The sequence below is a fragment of the Xyrauchen texanus genome, chromosome 42 (genome assembly GCF_025860055.1).
Source record: "Xyrauchen texanus isolate HMW12.3.18 chromosome 42, RBS_HiC_50CHRs, whole genome shotgun sequence".
Taxonomy (NCBI): domain Eukaryota; kingdom Metazoa; phylum Chordata; class Actinopteri; order Cypriniformes; family Catostomidae; genus Xyrauchen; species Xyrauchen texanus.
This window is the reverse complement of record NC_068317.1, coordinates 30282061-30308967: the sequence shown is the minus strand read 5'-3', so window position 1 is coordinate 30308967 and position 26907 is coordinate 30282061. Positions and strand designations below refer to the sequence as shown.

Sequence of the window (26907 nt, the reverse complement as noted above, 5' to 3'; positions counted from 1 at the left end):
TCTCCTCTCTCTCTAAAACACACACTCTCTCGCTCTCTCTCTCTCAAACACACACACTCTCTCTCTCTCTCTCTCTCTCTCACACACACACACACACACACACAAACGGAGGTGTTTGAATTTAATAGTGAAACAGAAGCAATCATACCATAGTGTGATGTTCTTTGTTTTTATTACTTACTGTATGATGGCATTTTGTTAGTAGCCTATCCAAAGTGGCACAAAAGAAAGCACCAAAAATCATATTCAATGGTCTACAACTATCTAGTGGCAATTAATAATTGTATCAAAAGCAAGAATATTTCAAAACAATATTGTTCAATTTAAGTGTTATGCGCGAGAGACAGCCAGCTCACCAGGGCGCGAGAGTCAAACAGTCGCTCCAGTCAACAAACTTGAGTACAAAGTTCAATGGTTAAACGGTTAATCAATTTGTTTAATTACTGATATGCAGTGGGCTCATTAAAAGTTCTGTAAAGGGGTCTACTCGTGAGGTGTTCACAGTAAAACCTGAAGTGAATAGATTCAAGATGGCGTTCTGACAGAAACAGCATCAACCCTGAAAACGTGCATAACGAAATATCCCCGCGCGATAGGAACACAATGGTTAAGAAATCATTTAGTAGTCCGAACTAAACTGATCACTTTATTAGTGAACGATGCCAAAACAATGAGGGGAAAATACACCGATGGGATACGCGTTTCCCTGCCAACGCAGTGATAACAAAAGAATGCGCGAGCGCTTAAACCATCAACTCAGTTTGATTCATGTCAATAAGCCAGTCGTATCCATAACGTGCAACCCATCGGGAATGTTTACATAGACCGATATGTGCAATCTGACCACGGTACCGGTGGGTTCCGGTCTGTAAAGCTGGTCTTTGGGTCGTTGGCAACTTTCCTAACAGCCGAGCAGTTCTGTCTGAACACCCAGCATTTGAGCTGCTGGTATGTGTAATGTAACGTTTTACGCGTATAGATATAAAGCACAAGTGTTACACCAACACATCGTGACAAGTGTGAATATGATGCATCATACGGGAGACACTTTAATTCGCGCACATTTAATTTATAGAAGGTTTAACAATAAATAATCGCAGTAACGTCACGAGGACTCGGTGGCTGGACTGTGTTAGTTCGTCAACTACTTCAGCTTATTAAAAACGAAGACGACATTTTCCATGAATCAAACCCATCCGGTCCTCCTGTGTGTTCATTGGGCTTTCATGTGCATTCGGTGTTTCCCAGCTCGGTTTTGTTGTTTTGGGTTAATTTTACCTGAATTCTGCAAAATACATCACCGCGCTCGCCAGTTTGAGTCGATTTTCGAGGGAAAAAAGTTAAAGGCTCGATGAATTCAGGCCAAAGCGACACACGGACGTAAAGTCCAAAGCCTCCCCTCTTGGACCGTCGCGCTGGGAGGATCGGTACCGAACCAGGCTGGCTAAATTCGGCCTCAGTTCGAGGAGGAAGAAACACAAACCAGCCCGCGCAGATTTCATGGAAGCACGCTCGATCAGCTGCTGGCAGTTGGTGTTCTCAATCACGTCCGCGCGGAGGCTTCATATACAGTACAGGCGCACTTTGGAGGATAATATACACACTTTTCGGAGCGCGCTAATTTCTCACATCGAAATACATATTTAAAATCAGAAATCAACGAAGGACGCAGGTCAGGTGTGACGTGGCTGCAATTAGAAGAATTTTTCCGTTTTCGAGTTTTTGACAGTTCGCTCCAGGTTTTTGTTTCAAATCCTCCAGGACTGACCAAAACTCTTTTTTTGGCCATGGCTGAGACGGCAGCGGCCCCCGCGTCCAAACCCAAGAAGGCGAAAAACGCCAAGAAAGCGACGTCGCATCCCAAATACTCCGACATGATCAAAGCGGCCATCGTCGCCGATCGGAGCCGCGGCGGCGCGTCGCGTCAGTCCATCCAGAAGTACGTGAAAAATCACTACAAGGTGGGAGATAACGCCGACTCCCAGATCAAACTCGCCCTCAAGCGCCTGGTGGTCAGCGGGCTCCTACGTCACACCAAGGGCATCGGAGCTTCGGGCTCCTTCAAGCTGGCCAAAGCGGAGGAACCCAAGAAGCCCGAGAAGCCCAAACCGGCGCCGGTGAAAGTCAAGAAGCCAGCCAAAGCCGCCCCCAAACCCAAGAAAGCTCCCAAGCCCAAGAAAGTGGCGAAATCCCCCGCGAAGACCAAGAAAGTCGCGGAGAAAAAAGTGAAGAAGGTGGCCGAAAAGAAGAAGTCGCCCGTCAAAGCCAAGAAAGTTGCCAAGAAGGCGAAGGTGGCCAAACCGGCCAAGGCGAGCAAAGCGAAGAAGGTGAAAACGGCGAAACCCAAATCAAAAACAGCGGCCAGGAAAACGGGCAAAAAGAAGTAAACAAACTCCATTCCGACGGACTGACTTGGTGTAAATACACTTTTGAAGCAAATGTTTTTTTGGTATATTGTTATTTTTGTACGGGGTCTTTGTGCGCGGGTTTTCAACCCGACATTTTCAGAAACTTTTTTTGTGCACAATCAGACGAAGATTTCAAGATATTTCCACTGAAACGGCTAAGCAGTTATTTATTTGCAATTTTTATGAACATTGTTTAAATGTAACCCTGTGTTGGACACTTACCAGACAGACTAATTGAGATATCTAAAATAATGTTAAGAAACATTCTTAAAAAAAAAAAAAAATCATTGTTTATATGATAATGTACATGACCGAACCAACTTAGTGACGTGGACTGTTGTAGTCTAGACTGTCATGTTCCATTGCTGTCCAATAATAATGTCATTGCGCATAATAAGTCACATTGCTGTGCATCAATAAACTTTTCTCATTTCCAAGCACAAGCGTTTCCTTAGTGTTTTATTGCGAAACTATGGAGAGCACAGGGCTCGTGAGTTCACAGGGGTGTTGATGACACTAGTCCTGGGGTCTTGCATGGAGTTATAGCCTACTCTTACCACAATTCTGCGCGCACAAAATTATATTTTGAGTGCCAATAATGTTCTGCGTGCGCAAGATGATATTGTGAGCATGCAAAAAGGTATTTTGCACACAGAGTGGTTAGGAGGAGCATTTAAGAATTCTGAGCAAATTCACATTCAAATCAACCTTTTGCAAGTGCAAAATTGATTTTCGTTGAATTTATCTTTGCAATAAGATACATTGCTTTGCGAAACTGAATTCATGCGCGTGCAAAATAACTTTCTGTGTGCTCAAACTATCATCTTGCGCGTGCAACATTTTTTTTGTGCGCTCAAAATATCATCTTGACCGTGCAAAAAACGTTTTGTGCGCTCGAAATATCATCTTGCACATACAAAATAATTTTGTCCGCTCATTTTCATCTTGCGTGTTTAGAAGTTTTTTTTTTGCCCTCAAAATATCATCTTGACAGTGCAAAAAAAAAATTTGTGCGCTCAAAATATAATCTTGCACATGCAGATTTTATTTATTTTTTATTTATTTTTGCAATCACAATATCATCTTGCGTGTGCGAAATACATTTTTATGCACTCAAAATATCATCTTGTGCATGCAGAAAATGTATGTGCGCTCAAAATATAATTTTGCGCGTGCAGAATTGTGGCACATATATAACTGCATAGTCTTTGGGCACCACATCCTTCGGCTCTTACTCCTGCGATTGCGAGAGCGAAGTTGAAGCGCATCTTCTGAACTGAGGGGCATTTTTTTTGTCTCAATGCTGCCCCGCATTGTCTGGTCTTGGAACTTCACTAATAAGAGTCATGCTGGGGTAAATGCAATGGCATTCCGTGCAATACACTTCGTCTAAATCTATTGTGAACACTTTCTAATTCTAATAATAAATGGTATAACCCAAAAAACGTGCGTCATGTGGTAAAATCTAAATTAACCAGTTTTATTTAATCAAAAATAATATTTTGCATCACTGAATCTATATATAACTGGCTGACTATGACATCCATACTTTCCCTTGTACATATACACTGGGGTCTATGAATCTAAGGCCACATTGAAAAAAATAAATACAAAATGTTATGGTGAAAATTTAGTTTCACTTTTTGAACCACATACAAATTAACCAACAATCTTGATGTTAACAAAAGGTCCATATATTTGTTAAGTACCCAAATTACACTTCATCATCTCTCATATGCTCTATGCATATTGCATAGTGATCCTGAAACATGATGCTGTACCAAGCTCCAACAGTAATCAGATATGGGCTCTTTGATACAGACCATTGCAATAAGAGGGCCTAGTCCAAATCTACATTTAGGCATCTCTTCAACACCTTAAAATGTTAAGAACTGTATCCTATTACAGTAATGCACACATATTAAATGGTTAAATATAATGGTCAAGGCACAATGAGGCACGTTTATGACTTCAAGCACGAGTCTTTTTAAACAGAAATCGGTAAAGAAGCACAATGCCTTCACAAACAGAGGCAGTAAGCCAATCAGCTGCTTGCGCCTTGTCATATGACCAAGTAAAATGCACCACATTTGCTGACATCACAGAGGACAGTAAACAAACTCACCAGAAAAAAAAGCTAGTTTATTACAAAATATTTCTATTAGAACACACCGGCTTCATTCCAAGCATCTCATTTAATATTTAGGCTGGAAGACCACGGCCACAGAGATACAAGCTTTCAGTACATTAAAATTGGGCCCACCCGACATTAACAGAAGTGATCCGCTTGGGTATTAACACTGAACAAGATAATTGACATTTTTATAATTAAACTGATAAATCAGAACAGCCACAGAAATGCTTGCATCCACTTTTTTCCTCAATATGTTCAGGGTGATTCAAATGAATGAAAAAGACGGGAGAAAATGTTTAGATTTGTGCTGATCCGACTAGTTTTAAAAAAAAAGGTTTAACCAAGTGTCTGATCATCTGAGATGATCGATAAACTGACAGAGTTCCTAGATAAATCCAGTATGGACCATCCTTCATATAACAATCATTGAGGCTGTTCTATACTGTTTATTCTGACCACTCATTTCCCTTTCTATCAATTACAGTGATGTAAATAGTGATCCCTGATTCTCTGTTTACTGTAACAATGGGATAACTCTGAACAAGACCATTATTCAGCATCAGAGCATTTACCTTGAAAATATAATTTACAATACACTTATTAACACCATCCATCTCTACTGTAATATTAAAACAAAATCAGACATCATTCTCCCCTACAAACTATTTAGGCAAACAGGCCAAGTATATCTATTCTGAAACACATCAATGGATTTTGGCTAAAAAAAACAAAAAAAAAAACAACATTAGTCAGTCATGGTCCACACACATTAATGTCCATCTGAAGGGCAGGAAATGAAAATGCATAAGGACTGAGGATTATTCTGTTTCAATTCAGCCCATTTAGATGATGTTCTAAATGAAGCATATTGTTTATATTACAATTATAAAATGAAGTTCTTTTGAGCATATGTGGCATACTGTCAAATTACCACAGAAAATAATTTCAACTCATTCATCAGTTTGAAAAGAAAACAAAAAGTGCCTTTCCTTTTATAATCTGAGCTACAAATCGAAATTGTTTTATGTGATCAACAGCTCACAAATGCCCGATTCCAGTTTAAGTTTGCATTTAACCTGGAATATTCTGAAACTGAATTGTAAATTGTGTTACCTGAGTTAAAACAGAATAATTGACCCCAACGCAGAGTCGTACATTAATATCTGTCCTATATGGTTCAGAAACAGAATATGAGTTTGAACATATTTGCATGAAATACATTCTTGATCCATTCTGATTTCTCGAGCTCTTACATTTTTAACACATTTCAAATACAATTCAAAACACCAGTCAGCTTGGAAAAGCTCTCAATTTGGAAAAATGTTTCCTGGGATCAAGCATGTAGTTATGAAGTAAGGTCAGGAACTTCATAATAAAGCAAGCCCTTAAGTCTTTCCTTAATTTACGTGCATGTGTTTCTATGTGGAATACTCTAGTCCGATTTAACAAAAACAATTGCTTACTTCTGTATGTTTGTCACTGTAACTAGTAGGAGTTCAGGCCCCGGTTCAAGCTCAAATGACTCTGTAAGGCCGAGACAGACAGCAATGAGTAAGAGTGTGTTTATCTGAATGCATTGTGGGTGTATGTGTGTGTGTGCATTATTTGTGTCGGCTAAAGGCTCTGTAGAGAGCGAAGCCTAGCATGGCTGCTATTGTGGCGCCCAGAGTCACACGCAGCCAGAAAGACGTGCTGCTCATGTCTGATCCATTCAGGTGCCTGCAGACAGGAAGTGACAAAGAAACATTTAAGTACATTCAGTGACCTGAAGACACACATCCACCCACTTAAGAAGGCTTATTTTAGTCTGTCATCTAAAAATCTTTCATCAACATTTAAAGATTTTCGCAACCCACTTTACTTCCATAATCTGACGTATTTTGGAGTAAGATGGCATTTTTGACGTGGAAAAAAATATTTAGGGCGGGACTGTATAATTATCCATCGAGAATTAAATAGATGCAATTAGGTTGTTGGAGAGGAGGGGTTGAAAAATAAAAGGCTTGGAAAAATTAGCCAAAAAGGACATTTGATTTAGAGGCTGCGAAAGATATACATTTCGATGAAAGATTACGAAGACAAACATTGTTTTCTTAGCAATAACGTTCAATAATGAATCGTGCACAATAACACCAGTAATGTGTATGAAAGGGACAGTTCACCCAAAAATGAAAATTCTCTCATCATTTACTTTCTTCTGCAGAACACAAAGATTTTAGATGATCATTTCAGCTCTGTAGGTCCATACAATGCAAGTGAATGGTGACCAGAACTTTGAAGCTTCAAAAAGCACATAAAGGCAGCATAAAAGTAATCCATGAGACTCCAGTGGTTTAATCCATGTCTTCATAAGCAATATGATAGGTGTGGGTGAGAAACAGATAAAAAGTCCTTTTTTTACTCTTAATCTCCACTTTCACTTTTACATCTGAAAGTGAGAGTTAAAGTTGAGACTGTTTCTCACCCACACCTATCATATTTCTTATGAAGACATTAATTAAAACACTGGAGTCGTATGGATTGCCTTTATGTGCTTTTTGAAGCTTCAAAGTTCTGGTCACCATTCACTTGCATTGTATGGACCTACAGAGCGGAGATGATCTTCTAAAATCTTTGTTTGCGTTATGCAGAAGAAACTCATACACAACTGGGATACACGAGGGTGAATATATGATGAGAGAATTTTCATTTTTGGGTGCACTATCCCTTTAAGAAAACAAATTGGGTCAATTTTGATGTTTAAATAGCAGTAAAACTAATCAGTTAAATTATTATTTTAAATAATAATAAAACATTTGACAATTACTAAATTAGATTTGGTAAGTCTTGGCATGTTTTCATCTGAATCACACATTTTTGATTCCACCAAATACATGCATTGGTTAACCTGCTTTGTTATAGTTTATATATGAAGGTGTACACAACCTTAAAATAATTATACAAATGTAATTTATACTGTATAATTTATACAGTTTTAAAGCTGAATTCACTAAATGTGGAATGTGTCCTACTGCTGTTGTCTGAATATTTAAATTGTCATGTGATTTTGTTACTCATTAATGTCCCCATTCACTGTCCATAAACATCTTTAAAATGTTCAACTTCCTGCATATTTATACTAAACTTTGATTAACTTACAAAAACTACTAAAGGCTATATAAAAGGCTACTGTTTAACCTAGAAACGTAGTTCATAAAAGTATTTATTTGGATGACAATCCTGCTCCACTCATTGTATCCATTATATTTAGAGAAAATAATGAAAGAAATGACGCAGAATGCAGATTATTTTTTTTTTTTTTTTGTCAGATAACTGATATGACGACAGATATACTGGACATTCATATGCATTACATTAAATACATTTTTGGAAGGCAAGTCCTGCTTGTTTTTGTAGTTTTACAAATATCACAAATTTTGGATTCAACTAAAAACATAAATTGGTTAACCTGCTATGTTATGATTTAGACAGACAAATCTTCATTATCTTATCAAATGCACATTTGTATACTTATTATTTTGTGTATCTAAAGCTGTTGGTGTGTGTGTGTGTGTGTGTGTGTGTGTGTGTGTGTACTTACGGGTACATGGCGGCCCAGGTGAGCTTGCTGTAGATGTGTGTGTGTGTGTTTGTGAGCAGTGCGGAGAAATGGAGAGGTGAAGGCAGCCGATGTTTGTAACAAAACTCAGACGGGCTCATCCCGTGATGCTGTTTAACTTCTATAAGATCAGCTTTAGAGCCCACCACCACACACGGGATCCCACTGTCCATGTAGTGCTGCTACAGATGACAAAAAAGCAGACTGATTTACCTGATGAAGGGTATCATAGAGTGGAACATTTAAGAAAGGGAAAAGGTGAACTTATGGAAAGGAATTCTGTCAAATAGGCACTTTGAATTAAATTACTTGCATAGTATGATCTAATTTCTTAATGGTGCTTACGAATGCAAATAATCCGGGTCACACAGCAAATATGCATGTAATTATGTGTGTCAGAGTGTGTCTGTGAAGTATATACTACAGACCTAAAGCATCTTGTGTATGTGCAGTCATTTCGTACCTTATATATACTAGCACAGTAATTGAATGAGTCTGGATCGCTGACATCATACATGAGACACGCCACATCACACGCCGCATCTGCTGCTTTTAGAAACTCTGTTTCTACGTCAACCTCCTCCAGCTACATGCAATAACACACGTGTCAGACAAGGAAAAAACAACAACAGTTTGCCACTTGAGTCAATGACGTGATGATTACTTTTTGTCCAGATCTATTAAGTTACTCAAAAAATATACCTCTGCTATTTTCGGAGTTCCAATTTTATTTAATAATTTTTTTATGGGACTTAAAAATGTTTATTATATATAAAAAAGAAGGGAAAAAAGTGGTGCAACAGCCTGGATAGAGTAAAAAAAAATAAATAAATAAATAAAAAAGTCACAACCAGGACGCCTTTTAGACCCCCATGTGTGTGAAGTTTTTCAAAAATATCTGATATTTTGACAATTGTATAAAAATGCACATTTTGTTTTGGTCAAACAATATATATATCATTTTACCCTGAAAAATGTTTGAAAACCTTGTGTGGACGCTATTCTCCGCGGCATCCACGCACAACTCACCACGCGCCTCACCGAGAGCGAGAACCACATTATAGCGACCACGAGGAGGTTACCCCATGTGACTCTACCCTCCTTAGCAACCAGGCCAATTGGTTGCTTAGGAGACCTGGCTGGAGTCACTCAGCACACCCTGGATTCGAACTTGCGACTCCAGCGGTGATAGTCAGCGTCTTTACTCGCTGAGCTACCCAGACCCTCTAGAAATATTTTTCTAAATGTATGACACCAACATGGACACAAATGTTACACTTCTACAAACTTGTTACATGTTTTAAACGAGTTCTCATTTTTGTCATCTCAGAAAACTTTATTACTCAACAACCCACTTACTATTAGATACTTCTCCTGATTGGCTACCGAGACGTTGTTGATGGCATATACTGAAGGGGGACCAGGGTTGCGATCGTTTCTCTGAAAACAAACAAAATTCAGCTTTCACCTCTGTAAATATTTGGTAGATTTAAAATGCAACAATTGGCAGCAAATTAGATGAATATTTCCAAGACAGACTGTGATAATAAACCGGTTTGAAACACAAATACTACCATCTGCTTGATGAAAAAACAACAACCATAAATAAAATAAATAAATAGCAATAAATCCAATCTTTTTCATATTCAATTGTGATGAATGACAAGATAACTAGTAGTCTTTTTTTGTTTTTGGTCACTCTCTTTTTTTTGCGTCAACCTGGTTAGCTTCGCCCAGGCTGAAATCGTATTGGTCCAAAAACCCCTCCATATAGCTGTATATTAAAGATGAAAAATGCTTTGCACAACATGTTTCGCTTTCAGTCAGGTCAATAACATTTGTTCAAACTGAAGTTTTGCTTTCAAGATGAGCCATTCGTTCACCTCAGCACTCCGCTCTAGAAAAGCTCGAAGGAAGTCGGTCTTTCCTGTTCCACGAGGGCCGATCACTTTACAGAGGAACACAGTTCGCTGGGTCTGTCTCTTCTCCAGATCTAATGGCTTTTCCCTTGTTACTGAATCACACATGCAGAAACAGACAGAAATACTCAGATCAAACGAACCGATGTACTCGAGTTTAAAGCACGACTGGGTGTGAATCAGATTACCTGAGATGGCAGAGGTCTGGGAGTCTTGCTCCATGAGAATTGGATAGCCGAGGTAACCCAGATGCTCCAAACACCGGTGGACATCCAGATATGCAGACAACCTGCAGGCAGTTCATTATGTGGCAGAAATTATGTATTTGGTTTAAAAGCTGAAATCACCACATCTGGAATGTGAATTAACACTACAGCCTAAATAACTAATAAACTGTGGCTTTATATTACAATCTACCACTTCTGACACTCATTTTGATGCACATTCACAGTGTACTGCTTTCTAGTTTTCAAAAGCTTAAAGGGATAGTTCACCCAAAAATGAAAATTCTCTCATCATTTTCTCACCCTCATGCCATCCCAGATGTGAGTAACTTACTTTCTTCTGCAGAACACAAACAAAGATTTTTAGAAGATCATCTCAGCTCTGTAGATGCATACAATGCAAGTGAATGGTGACCAAAACTCTGTAGCTCCATAAAGCACATAAAGGCAGCATAAAAGTAATCCATACGACTCCAGTGGTTTAATCCATGTCTTCTGAAGCGATATGATGGGTGAGAAACAGATCAACATTTAAGTCCTTTTTCTCTATCAATCTCCACATTCACATTTCTTTATTTTTGGCGATTCGCATTCTTTTTGCAGGGAGGAGAATTTATAGTTTTGGTCACCATTCACTTGTATTGTATGGACCATCAGAGCTGAAATATCCTTCTAAAAATCTCTATTTGTGTTCAGCAGAAGAAATAAAGTCATACACATCTGGGATGGCATGAGGGTGAGTAAATGATAAGAGAATTTTCATTTTTGGGTGAACTGTCCCTTTAATTATTATTATATATTTTTTTAATATAAACTTGAAATAAAGTATTGTTCAAAAAATGCATCATAGGAGATTTATGTCATTTCTGACGGTCATGGGACTTCTGTGCTAGAAATGACAATAAAAATAGACGACTCCTTTGTCTTGCTAATTTCCTAGCTATCATTTTATGTATTCTAAATGCACACAATGAAATCATATTTTCACACTTTTTCCATAATCTGGCAATCTGTTTGTTTAAATAAATAAATAAATAGGCTGAAATAAAATGCATGTATTTAGGTGACTACATCTACCCTGATACATTCACTTTATTTGTTATATGTAAAGAAGCCCAGATGAACACATTTTGCTGATAATTATTTATCTGTCATGGCAGATAACTGATATGATGGCTGATAATATAAATCTGAACCATATTGCCTTTCTTATTTTATTTATTTATTATTATTATAATTATTAAAAAAGCTCCCCTTTACAATTTTACATTCATTAAATTAAATCAGCCATTAAAACTTTACAATGTACACTAGAAAAGATGGATAACGGTTTAGTACTTTAGAACTTGTTTTGATTTGGAAAAGTGAGCAATGACATTATCTGCTCACAAATTCAGCCAAATCTGATGATGCTCATAAAATGTAGCCAATACCGGTATGGTCATCATTATACACTATCATAAAGCACTAGTCAAATCCAAATGTTTTACTGTCTCTTTGTGCTGTGTCTCGTGGCACAACATGATTTACCAGAGTAGGACATGGATCAACATCGTTTTTCAAACCACTTAACCAATCAGTACCAACCATAGCCCAGGAACAACAAACAAACATGTTTTACTAGTGTTAATCATGTTAAACATGTGTTATGCAGTTCAATTTCCTCTTCTTTCACTCACATCCACTGACAGAAGTATCCAGGTTGAGATATATAGTTCTCTTCTGTTATGGGGACGTTACTGTACACTGACGGGCCCCAGGGCATGTAGGGTAAAACTCTAAACAGATTTCTCAACTCTGCGGGAGAGAGAGCCGAGTCCTTATCCTACAAGAGAGAGAGAGAGAGACACTATCATTAGACCAATGAAACTCTATAAGTTCATTAGAAGGTGAAATCCATCAGTGTGATTGCTCACCTCATCATACTTATCAAATAGTTTCTGCAGGAACTGTTGACCCAGATGATTCAACTCTGTCGTACAACCGACAGGTACTCTCAATCTGAAAGCACACACATACACTCACTTAAACTCCGATATCTTGAGGCAATCAAATGCTTTTGCATTTAAAAGGATAGTGCGCCCAAAAATGCTAATTCTGTCATTGTTAACTAGTATGTATGGGATTAAAGATGCAAGGAAACTTACATTCTGCCTCACATATTCTTTTGTGTTCCGCATAAGATAGAAAGTCATACGGGTTTGAAACAACATGAGGTTGAGTAAATGATGACAGAATTGACATTTTTTGGGTGAACTATACCTTTAAATATACAGATAGACGTACTGTGGGTAGAGGTAGTCGTCTGTCAGTTCCAGCGTGTCATCGTAGCCAAATTTGCGCAGGATGGTCCAGGTAGTCTCATGACGTCCTCTCTGGATAAAGAGTGTGTTTAAAAACAGGAACCCTACAGAACACACACACACACACACACACACACACGATGTGAAACAGTGTTGACAATTATATAAACAAAAAAAGTAAAAAACAAAATACATTAACAAAAAGCTAAACTGAAAATAAACCAATTAAAAATGGCAAAAATAAAACATTCAAAACTAAAATAACCTTACAACATTTCTAAAACTCGTTTTTGTCTTACACTGTTTAAACCTGAACTCTCTTGCGTAAGGAATATAAATACTTATACATGAGTCACCTTCACCTGTTTCCTGTAGCAAGAATATGTTAATGTGTTTGTGTGTTAATCAGACCCTCCAGGACTTTAAATGCCAACCACACTCCGCATTTTTTGCGGTAACTTGCAATTTTGTATTTCTGCATGAACCGTGAATCTGAAGAAATCCAATTGCTTTTCTCCATGTTTGATAGTGGCAAAACAAATTGCTCGAAAAGCTTGGCACAGTCAAGACGTAAGAAGCTTGTCTCCTCCGTGTCATTAACAATACGTATAAGAACCCTCAACGACCAAGAACATTTGCCATTACACAAATGTTACATTTAAGTGAAACCGGAGTGCTTTGCCTTCACTATCATAATCCTTGTTTAACTTATGCGAGACCACCGACGGCGTGCAAACTTTACAGCTAGCGTTTAGCCTGCACATGCTCTTTTCAAGAGCTGCTGAGTGTGGTCCGCGGTGTGGGTCGCTGACAGTCAGAGTTCATTTGGAGTGCTCACATTATGCACTGTAAAAAGAGACACAATCGCATGTTTCATAGCTTTTCAATAGTCTATTAAAATTCCCTTATTTGGGGGCCTGGATAGCTCAGCAAGTGTAGACGCTACCACTACCATGGGCGGCACTAGAGGTCAGGTAAGCCCTGAATGTTTCTAGTAAAGCCCTGAAAGTTTTTAGCATCTTGTGGTGCTGTCAAAGGTACCAGTGCTTCAGTATCAAGTAATATATATATATATATATATATATATATATATATAGATCTGGAAAAATGCAGTGTCTTCAGACCTCGAATAATGCAAAGAAAACATTTTTAAACACAATAATAATGTTTTAACTTGGCAAGAGTTCAGAAATCAATATTTGGTGGAATAACCCTGATTTTCAATCACCGTTTTCATGTGTCATGGCATGCCCTCTACCAGTCTTTCACATTGCTGTTGGGTGACTTTATGCCACTCCTGGTGCAAAAATTCAAGAAGTTCGGCTTTGTGGCCATCCATCTTCCTCTTGATCACATTCCAGAGGTTTTCAATGGGGTTTGAATCTCCAGGTCTTGAGATTGGGCTGGCCATGACAGGGTCTTGAGCCGGTGGTCCTCCAACCACACCTTGATTGACCTGTCTGTGTGTCATGGATCATTGTCCTGCTGGAAAAAACAATCCTCAAAGTTGGGGAACACTGTCAGAGCAGAAGAAAGCAAGTTTTCTTCCATGATAACCTTGTACGTGGCTTGATTCATGCCTCCTTCACAAAGACGAATCTGCCCGATTCCAGCCTTGCTGAAGTACCCCCAGATCATCATCATCCCTAAAATTTCAAAGACGGTGGTTCATAAGAACAAGGTCAAGCAGCAGACATTGGGGATAACAAAGCTACAGATCGGCAGAGGGTGAAAGCAACTCTTCACTGACTGGGATGACCGGCAACTAATTTGAAGACTCAACACTCAATAACCGTAGGATGACATCAAGTCACCTACATAAAGAATGGCAAATGGCAGCTGGGATGAAGTGCATGGCGAGGACGTTTCGAAACTGAAGTTGTGCAAGAAAAAGCCCTTCATCAATGAGAAGCAAAGAAGAGCTAGGCTGAGGTTTGCAAAAGACCATAAGGATTGGACCGTAGAGGACTTGAGTAAGGTCATCTTCCCAATTTTCAGCTTTGCCCAACACCTGGTCATCAAATGGTTAGACGCAGACCTGGAGAGGCTTTCAAGCCATAGTGTCTCACACCCACTGTGAAATTTGGTTTTGGAAAACACAGCATATGTTTGGTTATTTTGACCAGTTGTCATTTTCTTCAAATAAACGCTCTAAATGACAACATTGTTATTTGGAATTTGGGAGAAATAATGTCAGTACTTAATAGAATAAAACAAAAATGTTACCTATGAATAGTAAATCCAGAGAAACTGATCCTTTTGCAGTGATCTTTAATTTTTTTCCAGAGCTGTTATATGGAGCATTAGGCGAGTTGTGCGTGCATGTTGCGGCAAATGACGTCAGCGTCCAAACATGCTAAAAGTCTCCTTAACGCACTCAGCAAGTCACATGATAAATGTGCGGTAGTGATTAAAACTGAAAGTGCTCAATATACATGATTAAATCAAATGATTGTGTTAAGATGATGTAATAATCACTACAGGCCTAATTTTATTCAGTTAAAATGCACTAAAATATTTACAGGTATTTGCACTTGTACATCAATGACACAAATTATTTGTGAGATTTTTATTGCAAAACAACACAAAAAACGCAGCAAATGGCATCAAACTTTTTGAGAAAAGCTGCAGAAAATTACATCACTTTGGGCCGCAATTATCAAGAAAAAGTCCTGCGAAATCCTGGTGGGGCTGGTTAATGTTAAATGAGAGACTGTGTGTGTGTGCGCGCGCAACTTACCGTTGAGTGTGAGTCCATTGTCCTGCACTCCATCACTGGTGTTCTTCCACACAACTGTTTTCACGTCCTCTAAAGCTTGAGGAGCCAGTGGATTCCCAAAACATAATTTCTACACACACACACAACACACACGCACGCACACACACAAATCATTACGCCATACAAAACAATGGCAGATTCATATTTATGTTAGTTACTTAAACTATTATTTAGCAAAACTACGAAACATTTCTTTAAGTCAACATGAAATCAAAATGGACCATATATTCACTTCCTTTGTAAATGTTCCTGGTCTTATCAGGGCTTTTCACACATCTTTATAAATCCTGCATTTAACCCTGAATAAACAACGTTTAACTCCATCCATCCATCCATCCATCCATCTTCAACCGCTTATCCGAAGTAGGGTCGCGGGGGCAGCTGCTCCAGCAGGGGGCCCCAAACTTCCCTATCCCGAGCCACATTAACCAACTCTGACTGGGGGACCCCGAGGTGTTCCCAGGCCAGTGTGGAGATGTAATCTCTCCACCTAGTCCTGGGTCTTCCTCGAGGCCTCCTCCCAGCTGGACGTGCCTGAAACACCTCCCTAGGGAGGCGGCCAGGGGGCATCCTTACCAGATGCCCAAACCACCTCAACTGACTCCTTTCAACGCAAAGGAGCAGCGGCTCTACTCCGAGCTCCTCACGGATGACTGAGCTCCTCACCCTATCTCTAAGCGAGAAGCCCGCCACCCTTCTGAGGAAGCCCATTTCGGCCGCTTGTACTCGCGATCTAGTTCTTTCAGTCATGACCCAGCCTTCATGACCATAGGTGAGGGTAGGAAGAAAAATTGACCGGTAGATCGAGAGCTTTGCCTTTCGGCTCAGCTCTCTTTTCGTGACAACGGTGCGATAGAGCGAGTGCAATACCGCCCCCGCTGCCCCGATTCTCCGGCCAACCTCCCGTTCCATTGTCCCCTCACTCGTGAACAAGACCCCGAGGTACTTGAACTCCTTCACTTGGGGCAAAACCTCATTCCCTACGTTTAACTCTTGTAATTTTAATGGGTGTTAGCCATGGTCTAAGGGGGTATTGCCCCTCTTAGGTTTTCCTTGTGCACCCCCTAAAACTTCCAGACCGATGCCGAAACACTATCAAGGGGGACCAACCCAAGTGTTTCAAGGACGAGCACCCCCATCCCCTTAAGATCAAATTACCCTCCCAAAGATCACATCCTAGTACTACCACTGGTGTTAGCTTTTAACCCTTGGTTATAAAATAAATTGTAAGCACTGCATTTGTGGTATGTAGTGAGAAATGTTTCGCAGTACGTTGTTTCAGAAGACGAAAGACAATCAGAGCTGATTTGGTTTGCAACATTTTCACAGATACGCAGTTCCACTGATAAGCGGTTAACAAGTGCCATCGCGAGCTATTAAGAATGACCCTGGGTTAACGGTTTCAAGTTTAGAAAGACCATTGTGAATGATTCATCAATGCATGTTATTCTAACACAAAGACATTTTGCTTTCATAAACAATAATCAAAATATAAAAACTTTCTAGACCTCCTCAAGAACTTTTCTGCTTACATCAACAAGGCTGCATGCATGGGAAAAACATAATATTAACCAACATCATAGCCTATCATCCATCCAATCAAATCCCAATGAATAAAATCAGTCCAGCCCGACATTCATTCCAGCTGAATATCTGCTTTCACTCAAACATGTTGCATTTGAGAAGATAAATGTGTTGCAAATGCTGTTCTGTGTTTTTGTTTTTCAATTATATTCCCATTGTAAAAGCTGATACAGGTGAAAACCACACTGCTGTTTGTGTGCTCACCTGAAAGCAGTTCAGTTCAGCATCACTGAGAATGTGATCGTTATCCTGATCTGAGATACTGAAGATCCGACTCAGAGCGCGCACGCACTGCGGCTTCAGCTGCACAAACATGCAGAAGAAATACAGAAACAATCACAATGCTCCCAAGCATGAGTGTATGTCCGTGAGAAGACATGCAGAGGAGTTTGCGTGTACCTGTTTGTCTTCAGGGTCGTAGAGTGGAGCAGTCGGGTGTAGAACGGCTTTTTGAGCGTAGTAGAAAAGCTCTGAAATATTCTTCAGATTCTTAGCAGAGCACTGCGGACACAGACACACACCATCTAATTATAACGGCACACTAGATTTTTTCCCCCTTTCTTAACAAGCATTCACAATCACAGAAGCAGGACACTGGCTGTTATTTACAACATAGTGAACAGCATTTTTTAGCATAATTCACACATTTAAATAGTTTTAACACATCTATGGGTTGCGAATATGGTAAGTAGGCAGCTCACTAGGCTTTACAACAGCCATTAAAGGAATATTCTGGGTTCAATGCAATGCAATCCATTAATCATGGTTGTGCATGCACATACATGCTAATCTACACACTATGCTGCAGACTATATCGTTTAAGAGTGTTGGAATGTTATTTCTGCATATAGGTGTACCAGTCAGACTTCAACTGAACACATCTAACAGTCATGAACATCATTTAAACGCTCTGCTAACATACACAGACACTGGAAGGGTTTGCCTGCTGTGTCTATTAAGGGAAAGTGGTATCACAGTGCTTATGGTCAACATTTCTTTGTGTGAGTTGTCAGTGGTTCTGACCTCCACACAGGTCTCAATCTCAGAAAACTTGTTCATGATTGGAAGGATGGTTTCCATGGAGCTACCAGACCGAAGGTCAGACTTGTTGCCTACTAGAATAATGGGAATCCTAAGGCAAAAAAAGAGAGACATTGTACATGAGACATTTTAAAAACGCAGATGTATTTACACAGTGGCCAGAGAAGACATACTTAACATACAAAACTTACTTGCTTCCTTTTTCAGCTCCTCCGTTCACCAGAGGGATCCATTTTGTCCTGATCTGAGAGGAATGTTTTTTTACGAAACAGATTAGAGCATAGAAAAGAAAATGTGAGGAAAAATATTGAAATAAGAGTCAAGGACATACTGATTGATACCTTGTCAATGGTTTCTTCTTGTGTGACATCATAAACCACACACACGACATTGGCCTACAGGGGAGATGACATAATAAACATTCATAATGAGCTTCAGGGGACGAAATTTACAAAATAAAGAGATGCTTTAATGAACATGTGTCCTTTCTATTATGTAGTAACTGTTATAAAAGCAATAAGTCACTTGACGCCGTGCTATTTAGACTGCAACAGTGCCCGCCCAATATTTCAGCCATCTTGGTTCCGGAAGTATCTTCCCTATTAATTTTCTTCATAGGAATTTTGTCAAATTCTTCATTCTTCAAGAGAACCTACCAGCTCCGAGGTGAATCACAACATTACAAAATTAGATTTTTAATTTTTTTCAATTGACGTATATATCTATCGATATTAAGTTGCTGTAGAAGTACAGCAAGTACAAAAATATTTTAAGTATATTGCAAAATATTCACATACAAATAGAAGTAGTTTGAGAGTGTAGGGAGTGCACTCGGAGTGGGCGGTTGCTGCAGAGCTCTTTTGGCATGCTTTGTTTGATGCTATTCTCTGATTGGAGGATCGTTATCTTAACACTTCATGGGTAGTGACGTTCTACACCAGGAATTTCACTAATTTGAAATAACTGATGACTTCAGCAGAAGCATCTACCCTCTATTAACAACCTCAGAACTTGCCGTAGGTCTGTCTTCGAAGGTTTAGAAGTAGGCCTGTCAATCGATAAAAAGTTGATATCAAATTATTTACATATTCCGATTAATTAATCTGATTAAATACCCTCAAATAACAATTCAATATATAATGATCAAATAATTGTAAATAGCTATATTTATATCATTATAAAAATCATACGTATATATTTTAAAGGTGCAGTATGTAAGATTCAGAAACCCTTGTTATTAATGACACCTGTGGCCGTTAAGTGAACTGCAGCCCACTACCTGTTGCTCATGATCGCGCACGCACACTCCATAGGGACACGAGCATCGACCAAAACAAAGAGGCTGAACGTGATTCACCGGCATCATGCTGACAGATGAGGTAGCATAATTAAAATTACACAGTAATGATTGTTTTACTGCAAACTTTGATACTGTATATTATATTTGACTCTCCAGTGCTGGAACAAAGTGTGGATATAGGTCTGACTATGAGAGACTGTAGTTTGAAGTAATCACTTTTTTTTGCGTGATATATTGACTGCATTTATATGATAGCCTATGTCGGTGATAGCTAGCTAGCTAGCTTTATCAATAGGTTAGCTAAAATTACACAGATCAATCCTTATGGCACTTTTTCACATGCTTTGCAGTTATGTAAGCTTACCGGTCCAATAAGAAGAACGCCAACTCAGGGTCTGTTTTGATCCCCAAAACCGAACGAAGGTCCCTCCAGGAATCAAATAACCTGACGATGTTCACTCTAGTTTTTGCACGACCACAATCACGTACCCGCTTAGCCAGACGGGATTCAGTAGCAAAATATTTTTTTGGTTTACTCTGAGTTTGTGTAGGAGTCGGTGTTGTGCTGGGAGCCGGACGTTTGCTGGATTCCATCTCGAAGATAACGTTACCTAGTGTTGCAGTTTGTTGTCGCTGTTGAATAGCGGAAGAGACACACCAAGGCTCTCGGGAGCATGCATAAACGTCACATCCTTTGGATTTTCCCGGCAAAAGCGACCTGCTTCCTTTGCATGAAAATCAGTCTACAGGCTTTAATAGGCAACAAAGTAAACCCGGGAAGGACTCATTTAAGTTGCATTAAAAAAGGCGAATATTACATGAAAACGTTTACATATTGCACCTTTAAAAATTATAATTTAGATCATTACAATTCCTTACATAATTGTGGCAGATGACTATAAAGCATTGATAAAAAAGAAAGTGGCTTTAGAAGGCAATAAAAGTATTTCCATATTTTGCACATAAGCCCATCATTGGCCTACAGTCCACAGCAATCCATTTTGCTATTGAATTTGTCAGACTTATTATAAGGGCTTTTCTAAGAACACGTCAAAGTACACAGGCGTCAGAGGAACGCTTTTGTCGCAGCACATCATAAAGATTGTTTTTAGGTCACTGTGTCAAGTTAAACATAGTTTCAAACTTAGAAAATCACATTTCGAGATCATTGCCATTCGGAATTGCACTCCGTCCAGCTGTGTTTGGCTGTGAGAATGTGTTCTCATCTTGTGGTTTCGCTAGTGTCAAGCAAGACTGAGTGTGTTTTGTTGCATAAGCAGCTGGAGCTTGGCTTACTGCCCCCTGCTGAAATCAGGTGGTGCTTCAAGATTAAATTGCTCCGATGGATATTGCATATTATAGTCCATGACATGCTTAATTGTGTTAATTTGTTTAACACGTTATATTTTATATAATTAATTTCACCAAATTAACGTGTTATATGGACAGACGTATTTATAAGATATCATTAATAATCAATTTCGGCACATGACTGTTGCTCTATATTGTGCATATAGTTACGTCGGCAGGGGTGGCACCAAATAACACCTTTTAGCTGAGCCTATATTTACAAAACAGCATGAGCTCTCATACCCTATGGCTTACAGTATTTAGGGTGCATCTCAAAAAGATACAACATGAAATTCATAGGTAATGTCTCACCTTTACAATTTCTTCTCTCAACACATCCTCAGATTGCTCACTTTCTGTAGTGAAACCAAGAGTGTTAGCACAATTTTTCAGGGTAAATATTACAAGCTACTTTTGGCACATGCACCAGCACAGACCTGAATAGTCGACTATATGTGTAGGCACTTTCTCAGGTGTGACGTCTGCAGGAATGGTGATCTCCTCTGCTCTGAGAGGAACCTGACGGCAAAAACAAATTATCTTCTTACAACTGCACCATTTACACACAGCTGCCATGCCGTATTAACAGACAGGATTATAGATAAACCAGTCAAACTCACCTGATCAGGAAACTCCTCTCCAACCAGAGACATGATAAGAGAGGTCTTCCCCACTTTGGCTAGAGGAAAAAAGTAAATAAGACATTCACTTCATTTTACTCCATACAGATTTATTCCCAACAGCTCACTTGACTTCATAGTAATATATAGGTGAGACGTAACATGATTAATGAATGCACCGCAATAAACTCTGTTGCCCTGATTCCTTTGGCAAATCTCTGTGATGTACTACATGTTTGGGGTGGCAGTCGATAAACTCAATTAAATTTATTTCCAGTTTGATAATAATGGGTCATTGACAAATAAGGTTGTCTGAGGTGTTAAAAATAACTCATCATTAAAAAAAAAACATTTTTTTAATCTTTTCTACAAAAAAAGAGATTTAATGACTGAAAATATATCATATGGTGAAACATAGAGGGCCTCACGATTCGATTACGATTCAAAGGGTAACGATTCGATTATAAAACGATTCTCAATGCATCACGATGCATCTTGTCCTTCAATATCTTTCTTTTTTACTCTCTATTGTTTCCCTTTCAGCTTTTTATTTAACAGCTGTTTTAAAAATCAGAACGAGTCACATTACATAAACTGGCCTTTTACATTCAGTATGAGCTGTGAACAAAACATGAACATCCACAAGATTAAAGAAATGCTTCAATAGTTTAAAAGAGCTTCTCAGTTTTTCAGTTTCTTTCTTTAGAACCTTAAAAAAAAACTCTTAAAAGCACAAAAACATTATTGGTGCTCCATTAAAACACACTGAATACTATTACTTCAACTGGTTATTTTATTATTTTTGTTTAAGCATTGTGAATCATTTAATAGCATTTAATTATGAAAATGAATCTATGCCATGCTATTCATTTTCATTTAAGCACAAATGGAAGTTGCTGGTCCAGGATGAGATATATCTGCTTCTATGAGAGTGCATCTGTCAGCTTCTCCTCACCTGCACAGGTGAAAGTAAAGCGCTTTAAATAGCACAGTTGTTGCTTCAGAAATTAATCAAGCGTCTCGTATGCACTGCTCTATCTGTTTGCTCTGCGAGTAAAAGATAAAACCTTTCTCATCAGGTGTGCGCACTGTCCTGACAAACGAGTGACCGGCAATGTCAAAAGCCAATGAAATAATTACAAATAAATAATTAAATGAAAACATCACCAACATCTCCCGAACCGCTGCCTCGTCATTATTTTCTTCTGTGTCTTCCCCCGTTGTGTGCAAATCAGTGCAATTATGGGTGCGAGCTCATCTTTCATGTTGTTTGTTGGCTTCTTATCATGAATAAGCTCTCCCGTTGATATGTGCGTGGGTTTGTGAAAGAGTTTCGGGATCGTAGTTTCATTCGGGCACAAATGGTCATGTGTTTCATACAGCTGGTCTGCAAACAGTCATGTTTGTGCACTTAACTCGCATCTTTGTTTCCACATCTGTCTTTGGCGTGCTCCACTGCTCTGCCGTGATTTAAACTGAACTCCGAATCGATTCTGATTCTTTTGAAAATCAATTCAGAATCGTTTGTGTATGAATCGTGATGCATCGCTGAAACTATTTTTTCCAACAGCTCTAGTGTAACCGTCAAATAAAAAGTATTCAGATACGTTTCTTGCACCTTGAAAACACAAATGTACAAAACTTTATCATTGATTTCAAAAAAGATTTCGAACACATTTTTGAAGGTAAGGTTTTTTTTTTTATTAATAATTAGTAATATTAAAAAAATTTCCCATCAAAAATATCAACAAGTTTTCTCACATCCTGAACAAAATGTGCCTTTTCAAAATAATCACACAAAGTGATGCGTGTCAAAAGGTGACCGCTCTGTTTTAGGGTTTTTGTAAACATAAACAACGAAATTGCAAACTAAGTGTTGGTGATAAACCACTACTTTGATTTGGTGTACAAAAGTGCTTTTAAATATTAGATATAGATTATATAATTAATAATTATTCAGCACAACTCATGTCAATATTTCTTTTTTAAAGAATTTCAAATTTTTATGAGACTTTTTTTTTTACTGGACAATTACACCACATGACTTTTTTTTCTTCCAAAATGACATTAAACTCAGAAATGGAAAATATGCTAATCAAAGAAGAGGTGTGTTTAAGTTATATTTTTTTTTAATAATTTTGTGTGAATTGCAGTTTTTTTACATGTATTTTTGAATAGTTTGATAAATCTGGACAATAAAAATTTTTAATTTAAAAAACGAAAAAATTATTTCTTCGTTTTCAACAGTGCTGACTATATACAGTATATATATATATACACACACACACACACACACACACACACACACACACAAAGGGCTGTCCATATGGGGGAAAATTGGGACAGCTTTCAGGGGCTGAGCCACTGAGGGGGGACCAAGAGTGATAGAACAACTTTCCCGATAGAGCTACAACGTCCAGAGATCGCCTGTGCACACACATTGCCCCTGATCCAACATTTAATGTTGCAGAATAGCTCAGAATGGACAACATGTCGAACCTTGAAGCAGATGAGCTACAACAGCAGAAGACCACGTTGGGTTCCACTTCTGTCAGCCAAGTACAGAAAACTGAGGCCGCAGTGGTTCTACCATTAGTGCATCTAAGCAGAAATCCAGATTTGTCAGACCAGGCGATGTTTTTCCAATTGTCTACTGTCCAGTTTTGTTGAGCCTGTGCCCACTGCAGCCTCAGTTTCCTGTTGTAAGCTGACAGTAGTGGTACCCGGAGGGGTCTTCTGCTGCTTTAGCCCATCTGACTCAATGTTCGACATGTTGTGTTTTTAGAAATGCTTTTCTGCATAGAACTATTGTAACACGTTTTTATTTTTGGTTATTGTCACCTTCCTGTCAGCTTGGACCAGTCTGGCCATTCTCATCTGACCTCTGTCATAAACAAAACATTTTCACCCACAGAACTGCCACTCGCTGGATGTTTTTCGCACTATTCTTTATACACTCTAGAGACTGTTGAGCGTGAAAATCCCAGGAGATCAGCAGTTACAGAAATACTCAAACCAGCCCATCTGGCACCAACGATCATGCCACGGTCCAAATTGCTGAGATCACTTTTTTTTTTTCCCCATTCTGATGGTTGATGTGAATATTCACTGAAACTTCTGACCCGTATCTGCATGATTTTATGCAATGCAGCCACCCGATTGGCTGAATAGAAAATTAGGTGTTCCTAATAATGTTGTATGCGACAAATACACACACACACACACACACACACACACACACACACACACACACACACACACACAGAGAGAGACAGACAGACAGATAGGCACAGCAGGCACGCAAGCAGGCACGCAAGCAGGCACGCAAGCAGGCAGGCAAGCAGGCAGGCAGGCAGGCAGGCAGGCAGGCAGGCAGACAGACAGGCAGATATTAGTCAGCACTGGTAAAGGAGAAGAAATATCAAACTTGCAATATGTTTGGATATGTGACATCTGTCAACTGTCAAACTTTTATAAAATAGCTCTTATAAGAAGGTAACAGGAAGTTAATAAAGCTGTCACTTTACAGGTGTTCTTGTACTTGATCTCCTTGACTATGTGCTAGATAACTCTCTCTAGGTTTGTCACACGTGCTTATGTTTTTTTGTTTACAATTCATGCTCGTCTGATGTTTAACTAAGCACAAACTTCTCTCCCTAATGATAGTTACCATAGTAAAACCTACATTATCAATTCACAAACAAAGTGACTTTTCATATGAATTTCATTTCACGTGATGTCTAACACCCGAATAAAACGTAAACCGAAATAAAACGCAAAATTAACTGAAGTCATGTGAGTAGTGTCTGTACTTCAGTCTCATTCTGCAGCAGCTCAAGGTTGTGGGTTATGCTAACTTTCCTTTAACTGTTACATTTAGCTGCTTTGACATTTTAAAAGAGCATCTTACGTTCCCCCAGCAGCAGTATCCGGACATCGCGTTTCATTTCACTCCACTATCTGTTCAGCTGCCAGTCAAGTTGTGTTTATCTTGTGCTAAAACTTCAACCCGATTCAAAACCCTGTGCTACTTTCTCGCTAGCTCCATTCCAGTCAGAGAAACTGGCAGCGCTGTGTACTTCCGGTTGGAGCCAAAATGTGGCGCCCTCTGCTGATAAATGCGTGGGTTTCATTTATTTTCTATATCGTTTATTTCAGTACTAAAATTATTTTATACGCTTCGGAAATATTGTAAATGATAATCCCAATACATCTTTGTTGACTCTGGATGACTGAGTGGGGATTAAATAATAGTTTATTTTGTATAAATTATTCCATATTGGTAACCAAGTAATTTAGGGATGACACTTTATAAGAACTTTCAGAACAAGCATAAGCAAACACTATTACATTAAATAATGCATATGAGATTTAAATGAAACCTGCTAAACATTATATGTTTCTTAATGATAAATGATGAAACCGAGAACATGCACACACTGCAGTAAATTAATTATTGATTGATAAAATCAAGTCACGTCTCTATTAATATCCAGTTTAACTCAGAAATAATACAAATGAAGGATTACAAATGCCTTTTCACATTGACTTCAATATACTGTCCTTTACGTTTTACTTTGTTGCAACTGTAAAGATCACAGTGTATGACATAGTCGGGGTAATTCTTACCAGCAGAATATTTTTGAACAGCAAAAATATATTTATTACATTATTAAAACTATTAAAAACAAGTACAATGTTAGGAAAACATGAGTTGACAACTTAGAAGTTGAAGACATGTTCAGAGAAATACAGAAAACAACATTGACTCCAGAATAACTTCAGAAATTCAAACTATTAAACCCAAAAGAACAAACATTTGGGATTTAGTAGGCTTAATGTTCTTCTAACATGTTGATGTGTTTTGTATATGTTATATATTAAAAGCCATGTACAGTCCACAGTAAGAGGTCATTGTGAGTGTCAGAATAGCAGTGATCCAGACCAGCTAAAACTACACACGTCAACAGTCACTGTGAGATGTGAAGTCCTGAAATTGGCCGCTGGAGGAGTGAGTCAGCCCAGATACTGACACGCCTGTCTGCACTGGAGACCAAACTCCTTATACTATAAAACATTTATATCAGCACACATACTCAAAAAATGATAGATGTGTCTCGCCATAAATTCTAGATACTTAAATGTTTTCACACCATGTTGAGAACTTTGCATTACAAAACAGACAACCACAAAACAAGGACACATACTGTACACATACACCGTTGTTTGAGTACTGCAAGGCACACACAGCTACAAAATGAGGTTGTAATTTCATCTCCATCTCGGCTGACTCCAGACTGAAGATCCTCACTGTACAGTCACTGTAACCTCGAATAAAGTTTTTGGACTATTTTCATATTCTTTCATATATAATGTCATACTTTTGTGACCCAGAAATAATATTAAGCCTTGTGCATCAATTCAAAAAAGTTACTCAGAGGTCCTTAGAGGACAAAAATGTCCACGTCAAAAAACTGCCATAATATGATATATTAATATTATTTTCTACTTTCAATTAGTTAATATTTTTTAACAAACATCAGCCTTGATCACCAATTATGAATTTTCATTAATGTTCAGGAATTTATCCCTATAAATTGTTCTTTTTTTATATGAAAATAATAATAATTATTATTATTATAATATA

The 26907-nt window shown here is 38.5% G+C and overlaps 2 protein-coding genes across 2 annotated transcripts; one reads left to right on the top strand and one right to left on the bottom strand.

Moving 5' to 3' along the window:
- Positions 1-1586: 1586 nt before the first annotated feature.
- Positions 1587-2530, top strand: LOC127634882 (histone H1.0-B-like). Its single transcript, XM_052114616.1, has one exon. It carries the CDS (start codon positions 1788-1790, stop codon positions 2385-2387), a length of 600 nt encoding a protein of 199 aa, XP_051970576.1. The 5' UTR covers positions 1587-1787; the 3' UTR covers positions 2388-2530.
- A 1999-nt stretch (positions 2531-4529) lies between these two features.
- On the bottom strand, positions 4530-25319 carry LOC127634881 (mitochondrial Rho GTPase 2). The gene is made up of 19 exons (XM_052114615.1): positions 25171-25319; positions 21261-21319; positions 21078-21159; positions 20953-20996; positions 18332-18385; positions 18182-18234; positions 17973-18081; positions 17349-17450; positions 17154-17252; positions 15327-15435; positions 12570-12690; positions 12200-12284; positions 11963-12108; positions 10248-10348; positions 10024-10154; positions 9500-9580; positions 8604-8726; positions 8123-8322; positions 4530-6261 (listed from the first exon to the last, which is right to left on the bottom strand). Exons 1-19 carry the CDS (start codon positions 25205-25207, stop codon positions 6144-6146), a joined length of 1854 nt encoding a protein of 617 aa, XP_051970575.1. The 5' UTR covers positions 25208-25319; the 3' UTR covers positions 4530-6143.
- Between the last annotated feature and the right edge of the window lie 1588 nt (positions 25320-26907).

What these genes read in the sequence shown, in the direction of transcription:
- LOC127634882 (XM_052114616.1), top strand. Translation starts at nt 1,788, where the DNA reads ATGGCTGAGACGGCAGCGGCCCCCGCGTCCAAACCCAAGAAGGCGAAA.
- LOC127634881 (XM_052114615.1), bottom strand. Translation starts at nt 25,207, where the DNA reads ATGAAACGCGATGTCCGGATACTGCTGCTGGGGGAAC. An exon ending in GGAGCTGAAAAAGGAAGCAA is followed by an intron (nt 18,082 to 18,181) that starts GTAAGTTTTGTA and finishes TTTTTGCCTTAG; the next exon opens with GATTCCCATTATTCTAGTAG. An exon ending in ACCTGGGCCGCCATGTACCC is followed by an intron (nt 6,262 to 8,122) that starts GTAAGTACACAC and finishes TCCTGTCTGCAG; the next exon opens with GCACCTGAATGGATCAGACA.